This window comes from Rhinopithecus roxellana, chromosome 13 (assembly GCF_007565055.1).
Source record: "Rhinopithecus roxellana isolate Shanxi Qingling chromosome 13, ASM756505v1, whole genome shotgun sequence".
Taxonomy (NCBI): Eukaryota; Metazoa; Chordata; class Mammalia; order Primates; family Cercopithecidae; genus Rhinopithecus; species Rhinopithecus roxellana.
This window is the reverse complement of record NC_044561.1, coordinates 10938787-10950861: the sequence shown is the minus strand read 5'-3', so window position 1 is coordinate 10950861 and position 12075 is coordinate 10938787. Positions and strand designations below refer to the sequence as shown.

Genomic DNA, 12075 nt, shown 5'->3' with positions numbered 1-12075 from the left:
TCTGCACCTTCCCGGGTCGCCGGCTGCATTTTCGTGCACGCGGGAAAAGTTGGGGGGGGATGAAGAACCCGGAAGTGCACCATCTTGCCTCCGTTCATCCAAACAGTCCAACCTTTTATTGATAATAGTGATAAAGGGGCGCCGTGGTCTGTCTGGCTACTTCCTGCTGTTAAGGGGCGCTGTTAAGGTCGGGGCCCATGGTTGGCACTTGGACGTACTGATGAAGAATAAAATAAGGCACAGTATTAGTATAGGAACGAGGTATGGAAGCATTTGTTGGAATATGGGCAAAACCCAGAAGGAAGGTCCCAGCAAGGTTGAGGAGTATGAGATAGTTAAGAAAATTTAGTAAGTTTGAGGCGAGTGGGGGAAAGCCAAACTGATTTCCACTGATTGCTTCGGTAGGGGCCCTTTTTAGCTGGGAATGAGGAACGAGTGTGCAGAGTAGTTGTTGGCCAGGCAGCAATTAAGGAGTGGAGTTTTTGTGGAGTGGATGGCTTTCCGCTTACTCCTACTACAGAGATATTGGATGGAAGGCTAGGTCCAGAGAAGGATGGCAAAACAGAATAGGTAGCCTCGCTGTTGATTAAAAAATTGTCTTACCCGCTACCAGGAGAGTTACCCGCGGCTCGGCGAGGGTGATGGGGGTCCCCGAGTCTCGGCACCTTCAGTTGTCATCGTCGTCCAGATGTAGGAGCTGGAAGGAGCTCCCAGGATCCTGGGAAAGGGGGTCACGTGGAGACGCAGCATCTGTTCTCAGGGTGGGGCAATCAGACTTCCAGTGTCCTCCCTGCTGGCAAGCAGGGCAGGGGGTTGCTGGTGGACGAGGGTTAGGACATTCACTGGCCCAATGTCCTGATGCCTTGCACTTATAGCAAGGCTGTGTTGGGGATCGGGGACCTTGAGGACACCTGTTGGCGTAGTGTCCTGCCTTGCCGCACTTATAGCAGGTTCCTTTCGTAGGCTTGGAGTCTGCGGAGTGTGTACTCTCTGGCCTGGGGTTACGAATGGGCTGTAAAGCCACTGCTAGGAGCTGTAACTTCTGTTTGAGGCGAGCCTGCCATCTCCTCTCTGGAGTTATAGACCTTAAAGGCTAATTTAACCAGGTCTTGTATTGGTGTCTGAGGACCATCCTCTACCTTTTGAAGTTTTTTACGAATGTCAGGAGCTGATTGAGAAATGAAATAAGACGCCAAAATGGTGGCCCCTGTGGGGGAGGCCGGATCTAACCGGGTATACTGGGTTAGAACCTCAGTCAGTTTAGGGTAGGGGTTAGGATAACCTGGAGGTTATGCCAAGTTAAGTCATAGGCCTGACAAAGTTATCTAAATTCCTTTATGTATATGGTGGGATTAGCTGAGAAATCCCCTAAACACTTCTCAATTTTGGAAAGATCGGCCAATGAAAAAGGGACATGTACTCTGACTACCCCCTCCGCCCCAGCCACCTCTCGCAAAGGCGCTAACACTGTGGGAGGGTGTGGGGCAGGAGTGGAGGCATCAGCAGGGCACTTAGAGCGGGTGTGTGCAGAGATAGGAGACTCAAGACAGCCAGTTGGGGGCCCCGAAGGAAGCACGGGACTGAGTGGATTACTAGTAGGTAAGGAAGAGGAAGGAGGAGTCCGGATGGGGGGAGGAGGAGGAGTCTGGGCAGGAAGGGAGGGGGTGGAGAGAGCGGGGAGAGAAGGAGGAGTATAGGGACGAGAGCTTAAGGCCCAAAAGCCTTGTACGTAATTAATTTCGGACCACTTGCCTAGCCGCTGGCAGAAATTGCTGAGGTCGATCACGCCACAGTGGAAAGGAAAATTAACCGCTTCCTCCTAAGGTCTTGTTCGAGCTGTAAGGTTTTTAAATTGGCTAGGAGGCACCCTAAGGGGGTGCTCTTTGGAAATTTGGACTGGGGGGTTTCCCGTTTGTTTCCTCTTTACTTACACAATGGACACAATGGAAATGGAAATGGATCTCTGCCTGGCTTCAAAGCGTCCTTTGGAACCAGCAGAGACAGACTGGAGGCTCATGGAGCCAAAGTGGAGATTACCTTCAGGCGGACGTCTCCGTCCTGAACGGGTCTCCCGAGCCACTTGGTGGCTCAAAATGGACCTTGGACCTGCACAGGATTTCTGGCCGAGGGAGGTAAAGAGGAGACAAGGGCACTTACCCCAGAGAGGCCGGTGCTCTTTGGAAATTTGGACTGGGGGTTTCCTGTTTGTTTCCTCTTTACTTACACAATGGACACAATGGAAATGGAAATGGATCCCTGCCTGGCTTCAAAGCGTCCTTTGGAACCAGCAGAGACAGACTGGAGGCTCATGGAGCCAAAGTGGAGATTACCGTCAGGCGGACGTCTCCGTCCTGAACGGGTCTCCCGAGCCACTTGGTGGCTCCAGATGGACCTCGGACCTGCGCAGGATTTCTGGCCGAGGGAGGTAAAGAGGAGACAAGGGCACTTACCCCAGAGAGGCCATGAGAGTGAGGGAAGCGGGTCTCAGGTCCTGGTCCGTCTGCCGCATGGGAGCAGGAGGAGGTTCCTCAACCCTTAGAGGCCTGAGGAGGGGTCTCCTCCCGGGTTTCGGCACCAACTGTTTTGTTTTTCTAAGACCACCAGAGCGGGCACAAAAGAACCAGCGACTAGGCAAGTGTAGGAGCAAAACTGCAAGTTTATTTTGGTCACCTAGCTTCAAGGGAAGAAGGTGGGTAGGGAGAGGTCTGTTGGCCCCCGACAAATGAGGCCCACAGAGTCACCCGTGCAGCTCTCGGACGGAGTTCCAACAGTCCCGACCGCAGTGGGGAAGCTGGGAAGTCCGCGTGTGGCGTTCATCCGGAGCGGCTTTTCTAGGAGTGGGAGGGCAATAGGCGGGGCACGGGCGTGTCGGGGGGAGTTCCGCAGGTGCGACCAGGTAAATCTTGGTCTCTTCAGATTGACATCACCTGGCGCATGCCTAGTTGGTCTGCACCTTCCCGGGTCGCCGGCTGCATTTTCGCGCACGGGAAAAGTTGGGGGGGGGATGAAGAACCCGGAAGTGCACCATCTTGCCTCCGTTCATCCAAACACTCGGGAGCTCGAGACCAGCCTGGCCAACATAGTGGAACCCAGTCTCTACTAAAAGTACAAAAATTAGCCGGGCGTGCTGGCAGGCACCTGTAATCCCAGCTACTCAGGAGGCTGAGGCAGGAGAATAGCTAGAACCCAGGAGGTAGAGGTTTCAGGGAGCCGAGATCGCGCCACTGCACTCTAGCCTGGGTGGCAAGAGTGAGACTCCGTCTCAAAAAACAAAACAAACAAAACCCAAAAAACAACAAACAAGCAAAAAAAAAAAAAAAAAAAAACCACCAAATTGAAGCTCCCACCGGCATTTTGAGTCACTCCTGGACTTTGAGTGGGGCATGACTGGGATCAGCCTCTTTTGATTGCTCTAACATCTCTACTGAGAAGTTGTCATCTCTGAGCAAGAGATTTCTGCCCACAAAAACATGAATAAGGTGAGAAAGAAAAAGCCATGGATCATGCTACAAGTTGAACTGAAGAAGAGAACGTGACATTGTCAGATCGTGACTTGTCAGAGCCTCTAGCAGGGGTGACTACAAAAGATCCAGAGAGAAGAGGGGAGGCTTCTGTCGCACTTCCCCTTGGGTCTAGAGCACTGTGTAAGCATACTGACATCATGCCTTATCTTACAATGATAGCCTCCTCTTCAGGCTGCAGCTGTGTCCTCCCAGGCTAAGCAAAGGCTCCTGCTCACCAGTCTGTGGAAGGTACCAGCAGCTGATTCTTACCTGGTCTCTCCCAGGGGGCCAACTCTGGGTCTCACACCTCAGACCAAAGTCAGATCTCAATCGATTCTCAGGGCAGGGCAGAGATCACTCGTATGCAAAACAAATTTGTGTGAACAACTCTTCCTTTACAGGACAATGGAGAAGACAAAAGAAGCCAGGACCACCAGCCCTCTGCAGCCTCAGGAGGCAGTGTTGACCATGGCCTGGACCCCTCTCCCCATCACCCCTGCTAGAGGTTCTGACAAGTCTAGCCCTGGGGGAACTTGTACTGTGAGCACCTGATATTCCTCAGAAGAGTAGATCTGACAGTGAGTCTCCAGCAGCAAATACAGGCTCTACTGCCCCAGCCCTGGGGAGTTTTGGGGGGTGGCACAGCTGTGGGTGCCCCCTGCGCAGACCCTGAGACAGACCCACAGTGGGCCTGTCTGCTCACTGGCCACACTGCAGTCTCTCAGTGGGAATCATGTGAGTGGAGTCACCTGAGAGGCTGGTTGCTGTCAGTCCACAGCATCCATGGCCATACCCCTGCTGTAACTGATTTTTTTTTTTTTTAGACAGAATCTCCGTCTGTCACCCCAGCTGGAGTGCCGTGGTATGATCTCGGCTCACTGCAACCTCCGCCTCCCAGGTTCAAGTGATTCTCATGCTTCAGCTTCCCAAGTAGCTGGGATTACAGGTGTATGTCACCTCGCCTAGCTAATTTTTGTATTTTTAGTAGAAACGAAGTTTCATCATGCTGGCCAGGCTGGTCCCGAACTTCTGGCCTCAAGTGATCCACCTGGCTCAGCCTCCCAAAGTGCTGGGATGACGGGAGTGAGCCACTGCGCCCAGCCCCAAAGTAACTAATATTAATAAACAGCCTTTCCACGGAGGACTTCTACATTTGACACATGGGAAATATGATGACTGTCCAATGTAAGGAGGCTGCAGGCAGCGGGGAATGCAGAAGGCTCTGAGAGCAAAGGCCTGGGCAGCTCCTTCCACAGGGGCCAGGGAAGGAGGCAACTGTAACTGTAACTGGGTGTGTCAGTGGAGAGTGGGGTCCTGCTGGGGGACAAAGAAAGCATATCATAGTCCAAGGAGAGAAAGGGAATATAGAATGACAATCAGGCACTTTAAATGGCTTGGTGAGGGATGACAGAATACACCACTAACAGTGGACTTGAGCACATGAAGTGGGAGTGGAAAGTTAGGTAAGGTCATTTGCATCCTGACTGCAGATGTCCTTATGTGTCAGGGTGAGGGATTGGGTTGGTTCCTTATCTGGGGTTGATAGAGATTATGAAAAGGAGGCTGGATGGAAGGAACTGACTCTTTAGAAGGGTATCCCTGGTCTTGGGTTCAACAAAGAGCCAGAAGGCAGCAGAGCAGGCCAGGGGGACTGGAGGCTGGTCTCAGAGATATGGAGGAGGAAGGGCGTGAGAGACGCTCGAGGCAAAGAACCCACAGGGGTGACTGTGGCCCTGGTCAGAAGGCGAGGGAGGGATAGGGATGAGGCCAAAAGTTGTAGTTCTGTTGACCAGGTGGATTTTCTCATCACTGTCATGCAGGAATGGTGTGGGGGAGAGAGAAAAAGGGAAAGGAGAGGAAATGTGGCCAGTCACTAATGTGATAGAGAGAAGGTCTGGGCTGGTTCTCCCTTCTTAGGGAATCACAATTCTCTAAGGTGGTGACCCCAGCCACCTAATGGGATCCCACAATGGCAGTGTCCTTGGAACCCGAGAGTTTATTCAGTTACACATTCATTCATTTGTTCATTCAACTCTAATTGCCAAGTGTCTATCAGCCACATCAATGGGTTGAGTAGATCCTGCCCACTGAGAATCTGCAGATTAGTACGGGAGGGAGCTTTGCTAAATAAATTTAGAACGGTGCAGTAGATGCTAAATATAGTTAGGAAAACATGCTGTTTGCACAGTGGAGGAAGTTAATAACTGCATGAAGAGCTCAGGGAAGTCTTGCCCAAGGAGTAAGATTTGAAACAGTTGTGGAGCCCCGAGTCCATGCAGCCAGCTGGAGGCCACCACAAAGGGACAGGAAGTCCTGGCAGTAAACAGCCTGGGCAAAGGTTTAGAAGCAACCAAGAGACTCGGGTGTTTGGTCAATTGCAGTTGGCTTAACATGGCAGAAACAGGGAGAGAGGGTGCACAAGAAATGGGACTTGGGACCAAGCCTGAGCCAGCCTTCAAAGGCTGTGTCATGGGAAGGAGGCTGAATTGCATCCCCTCAACCCAAGTGATCTCTTCACAAGCCGTATGTAGCTCTTGACCCCTTGGCTGGTCCAAATTATCCAAGACGTGGGTATAAAATACATACCAGGTTTTCCAAAGTGAATACAAAAGAAAAACAAGTTTCAACTATCTAGTAACTAATTTTTATACTGATTATAGTTTGAATTGGTAATATTGGGGATATATTGTGTTCAATAAAATATAACATTAAAAATCATTTCACCTATTTGTTTTTACCCTTTAAAAATTATATAGCCACTGGAAAATTGGAAATTACAGATGTGGCTTACATGTGTTCCTTAGAGTGTGGGAGACACTAAAGGGTTAGAGAGGAGGAATGCAGGCAAGGTCGGATCTAGGAGCAAAAAGATGAGGAGTGGTAGGTACAGGCTGCATGCAGCAGGAGGATGGATGGGAAGGAGACCAAATAATGGTCAAGGTGAGAAATGACTCAGACTAAAGGAAAGGATTTGACAAGAGGGAAGGCCAGGCAGGTGACTGATGGGGAAATCATGATAATCTATTATTTTGTTGAGCAGTCATGATAGATAAAAGCTTTTTGTTTGTTTGTTTTTGAGAGAGAGTCTCACTCTGTCGCCCAGGCTGGAGTGCTATGGTGCAATTTCAGTTCACTACAACCTCTGCCTCCCAGGTTCAAGCAATTCTTCTGCCTTAGCCTCCCAAGTAGCTGGGATTAGAGGCACCCACCACCACGCCCAGCTAATTTTTGTATTTTTAGTAGAGACAGGGTTTCACCATGCTGCCTGGGATGGTCTCAAACTCCTGTCCTTAGGTGATCTGCCTGCCTCGGCCTCCCAAAGTGCTAGGATTACAGGAGTGAGCCACCACGCCCAGTCAGATAAAAACTTTTTATATAAGTTAATCAGTTCTATGATTATCCCCTTTACATACAACATTGGAAATGTTGGCTTAGATTTTAAGTGACTCCTCCAGAGCTAAGACTCACGCTCAGTCTGGCCTCAAGCCTGAGTTCCAGGTCTCATTTTCCATTGAGCTAATGGGGCGGGGGCATGAGGATGATACTGCAGTCCAACTCATCTCCTGGCTTTCTAGATTTCTTGTCATAGCATGGAGTCCCAGAATCATGAAGGATGAAAGCAAGAGAGGGACAGGTTACAAGCAGAAGACAGAGTTCCTCTGGAACCATCTAGCTGGCCTTTAAAACTGTGGGCCATGGCCAGGTGCAGTAACTCACACGTGTGGTTCAGCCACTCAGCAGGCTGAGACAGGAGGATCGCTGGAGCCCAGGAGTTCAAGGCTGTAGAGCATCATGATTGAACCTGTGAACAGCCATAGCAGTCCAGCCAGGGCAGCATAGCAAGATCCTATCTCTAAAATAAAATAATAAACAAATAAATAATGATGTTTTAAAATGTGGGCCTGGCCCAGGGATAAAAGCCCGAGGCACGAAGAACCCAGTGCATAGAGCATGGCAGAAGCTGAGATCACTGTTTCTTTTTTGTTTCTTTTCTTTTCTCTTTTTTTGAGATGGAATCTCGCTGTGTCACCCAGGCTGAAGTGCAGTGCCGCGATCTCAGCTCACTGCAGCCTCTCCCTCCCGGGTTCAAGCTATTCTCCTGCCTCAACCTCCCAAGTAGCTGAGATTACAGGCATGCGCCACCACACCCAGCTAATTTTTGTATTTTTAGTAGAGACGAGATTTTACCATGTGGGTCAGGCTGGTCCCGAACTCCTGACCTCAGGTGATCCACCCGCCTTGGCCTCCCAGAGTGCAGGAGACCGCTGTTTAACAAGAGGGGGACTTGTGACCACACATGGAAGGCTGATATTGGCTGATACTGGCCTGTGCCCACCTCTCTGGGGAGATGCCTCAGGATCTTCTTAGCTGTGGTGAAAGGATGTGCTCAGCCAAGCTGGGGTTACAAGGGAGATGGTTTGCCGGCACCTCTCTGAGTATGAGGCATGTCTACAGGTTGTGTGGACACCCAACATAGAGAGTCCCTCTCTGCAAGGCATACTCAGACCCACCACCCACGGGCTCAGGGGGCCCTGCTGTGGGCCAGGGCTGCGGGGAGCTCCCCACTGCTGCTTCACCCAGCCAGTCCAACACAGTCTCAGTGAGACCACGTCCTTCATGCCTCTAGGTATCTCCATGGGTCCAGAGGCTTCTGCCTGGGGTCACAGGCAGGATAAGTTGAGGGGAACTCTGATTGTCCCACCAAGCATGGCTTGCTTAAAACCTGGAGGCAGGAACTGGAGTGCTCCTGAGCAGGGCTCAGCAAACTACGGCCTGAGCGCCACACCCAGCCCAGCACAGCCCCATCTGTTTCTGTAAATACAGCTTAATAAGAACACAGCCATGCCTCTTTGTTCACATATTGTCTATGGCTGCTTTCTTGCTACAAGGACAGAATTGAGCAGTTGTGACAGAGATCGTGTAGCCCGCAAAGCCAAAAATATTTACCATCTGCCTCTATAGAAAATGGGCTGGGTTCAGTGGCTCACACCTCTAATCCCAGCACTTTGGGAGGCCCAAGCAGGGGGATCACTTGAGCTCAGGAGTTTGAGATCAGCTTGAGCAACATAGTGAGACATTCTTCTCTCCAAAAATAAAACTAAATAAATAGCTAAGCCTGGTGATGCACACCTGTAGTCTCAGCTGCTCAGGAGGCTGAGACAGGAGAATCACTTGAGCCTGGGAGTTCGAAGCTGCAGTGAGCTGTGATTGCACCACTGCACTCCAGCTTGGACCACAGAGCAAGATTTTGTCTCTAAAAAAAGAAAGAAAAGAACATGTTTGCTGGCACCTGCCACTCTTATGCAAATAAGTAAATGCATTTACTTGCTCATCTAGACCAGTGGTTCACAATCAGTGTGAGTTTACCACCTGGGGACATTTGGCAATGTCTGGAGACATTTTTGTTTGTCACAACTGGGAAGGGGCATCTGGTGGGTAGAGGCCACAGATGCCCCTCACCATTCGACAATCCACAGGACAGCCCCAGAGCCAAGAACTGTCCAGCCCAAAACATCAATAGGACCAAGGTGGAGAACCTGCTCTAGGCCTATCACCTGGCTCCTGTTCTCCCCGGAGGCCCAGGCCTGGTGCTTTCTAAGCTTGTTTACCCTGTAACCCCTGGGCAGAATTAGATGACACCAGGGGGTCCTGTCCTTGGCAGGGATACCCCTCTAGGGTGTTTTAGTCAACCCCTTGCCTCCCATGACCCACAAAAGTGGGGACTCAGGTGAGTGCTCACCACAATGCCTCAGCTGAGCAGACTGTGATCTGCTAGTCTCCCGGGGCCCTGGGCCTTTGCCCGAGGCTGGTACTACGAGATCGCACAACAGTCAGACCAAACTCAGCAAAAAGTCACAAGCAGCTTTAATTCCCTAGTGCAGTCTCCAGTGGGGATTTACGGCAACACTGCAGGACCAGGAGATGCGGAGTGGCTCGGCCTCCTCGGCGCTTCAGGCCACGGCTCCACCCTCTTCCATGACACCCTCTCCAAGGGGATGCATGCCCCTTCTGTCTTCAGTTCAAGGGACACGTGTCCCGGCTGCAGTGGGTTCCATTTCTTCCTCCCACTCCCTCTCCCTCTCCTTCTTCTCCAAGCTGCGGGCCCCCATAGCACAGTAATACATAGCCTCGTCCTCAGGCTGCAGCTCAGAGATGTTCAGATACCCCTTGTTCCTGGCCACATCTTTGGATCCAGAGAAGCGAGGGGGTACCTGGGGGCCCTGGGTCTTGTCTGACTGTGAGAAGTATCTCAGCAGGAACCTCGGAGGGTGGCCCGGCCTCTGCTGGTACCAGTAGACGCTGTACACACTGATGTCATGGTCGTTCCTCAGGGTGCAGGTGAGGCGGATTGTGGTTCCAAGGGCTGAGGACATGGCCGGCGGCTGATGCAGCACTGGCTGAGAACTGCAACCTGGTGACACAGAAGCATGCGGGCCGTGGGGGCAGGGGGGGTGAAGGAAGGGGCAGGGGTCTTTGGGCTCTGGGGGTTCCCTCACCTGTGCAGTAGACAAGCAGCATGAGCAGGACAGGAGCCCAGGACATGGTGCAGACCCGCAGAGCTCTGACTCCTGTGGCCATGGTGCCTGGGGTCCCCAAGGGCTGGTGCAGTATCCTCCTCCCTGCTCTGAAAGGTGGGGCCGTGGCACACCCCGTTCCTGGCCACTACCATCCCAGACTTTCTTCGGTTACCGGAACAGTGTGGGGGCAGCATTTGTGGCTCTGATCTTGCCATGTGGAAGCATTCAGGGAGGAAGCACCTGCTGGAGACTTTGGGGCCAGTGCCCTGGAGACCTTTGGGTTCAGGTCCCTCAAGGGATGTGACCTCAACTTCCCCCTGAAGAAGCTGAGCCCCAGAGAAATAACTTTCTGTCCACACTTAAATGCTTGGTGAGCCAGAAAGGGAGGACACATCCTCGGGGGGTGAAAACACCTGCTTTGTACAACTGGGGGCCCAGAGCAGGTTGGGATGCACTGTCCCTTCCACCCTCCAGCACTGCCTTCAGCCCATGCTCCTCTCCCTCCCAGAACCAAGCAAAGTGACTCAGGCTAAGGAAAGAAGCACCAGGGCCCTGGCATCCCCCCACCCCCGTTCTGGCTCACCGAGCAGGTGCAGTTTGGCGCTGTGATGGATTGAATTGCATCCCCCAAATCCATAGGTTGAAGCTCTAACCCCCAGTGTGCCTGTATTTGGAGATAGGGCCTTTAAGGAGCTAATGAAGGTTAAATGAGGTCATAGAAGTGGGGCCCTGGTCAGTACAACTGGTATCCTTATAAAAAGGGGAAATTTGGGAGCCAGATGCAGTGTCTCACACCTATAATCCCAGCACTTTGGGAGGCCAAGGTGGGAGGATCACTTGAGCTCAGAAGTTTGAGTCCAACCTGAGCAACATGGCAAAACACCATTTCTACAAAAAATATAAATAAAAATTAGCTGGGCATAGTGGCCAGGCACCTGCAGTCCCAACTACTTGGGAGGCTGAGGTGGGAGGATCACTTGAGCCTGGGAGGTTGAGGTTGCAGTAAGCCAAGATCTCATCACTGCCCTCCAGCCTGGCCAACAGAGGGAGACACTGCCTCGAAAAAATAAATGAGAATAAAAATAATAAACTAGTTAAACGTATGTTTGCATACTACCTGCAAGATTTAAAAAAAAAAAAAAAATTTAAGGGGAAATTTGGACTTAAAGTCTCTGATCCCACATGCTCATCCTCCCACACAAAGCTAAAGTGTCCCCTCCCTGGAACCTGTGCGGGCCTGTGATCAGGGCTGAAGTGGCCCTGGGTGCGGGAGATGGCACTGAGCAGCTGGGTGTCCACTGGGACTGTTTACTCGCAAACACTTGATAGAGCAACCACCCCTGAGGCTCAGATGAGCCCCCTGCTCCATGTCAAGCTGCCTCACATCTACTCTGCCTGGTGAGGTGCAGACTGCACCAGTTTCAGCCAGCTGGGCCAACTCTGGGAGCCCCACCCTTCTTCCCACTGCCTCTCTGGCCAACAGCTCCACTGCCCACGCAAGGGCTGGGGAGGGCCTCTGCAGATACAGGATGTCTTGACCACTCTGTCCAGTCATGGCTGTAACCACATCTATGACTTGTTGCCCCTCCCTCCTCTGTACAGGCTGGTGTGCAGTGGGGAACTAACAGGTGAACGCTAATTTCTGGAGAGGAGAAAGGAAGCTTTGTTCACTCATTCATTCATTTCTTCCCTCATCCAGTAGCTCCTGCGTGTGTCGTGTATGTATTTGTGAAAGAGAAATACGCCTCCCAGACCTGTCCCAGAGCACCAGTCCTTGGGAATCAGGGCAGGAGAAGGTCGTACCTGTGCACCAGCACTGCTGCAGCCCCTGCACCAGCCCTACCACTGACACTGTCAGAGCTTTTTGATCCTTTTAAGATCGAAGATAGGTGTTTCTACTTGCACTTACAGTTATATTTAGAGAGCAAATAAGCCCAGCCCTCAACAGTAGAGACACTCTGGTCCCAACTTTGTTTCACAGACTTCACTGCCCCAGGACCCTGGCACCACTCACAGGGAAGGATTGTATCCAGTGGTGACTGTGTGTGCTGGGG

General features: G+C 51.7%; 2 protein-coding genes across 2 annotated transcripts in view; one reads left to right on the top strand and one right to left on the bottom strand.

The window, feature by feature from the left end:
• The window catches only part of LOC104676893 (PRAME family member 20-like), an 83322-nt gene that overhangs the window by 16020 nt on the left and 55227 nt on the right, over window positions 1-12075 (top strand).
• Window positions 9349-10302, bottom strand: LOC104676892 (immunoglobulin iota chain). The gene is made up of 2 exons (XM_010381767.2): window positions 10001-10302; window positions 9349-9915 (listed from the first exon to the last, which is right to left on the bottom strand). Exons 1-2 carry the CDS (start codon window positions 10080-10082, stop codon window positions 9524-9526), a joined length of 474 nt encoding a protein of 157 aa, XP_010380069.2. The 5' UTR covers window positions 10083-10302; the 3' UTR covers window positions 9349-9523.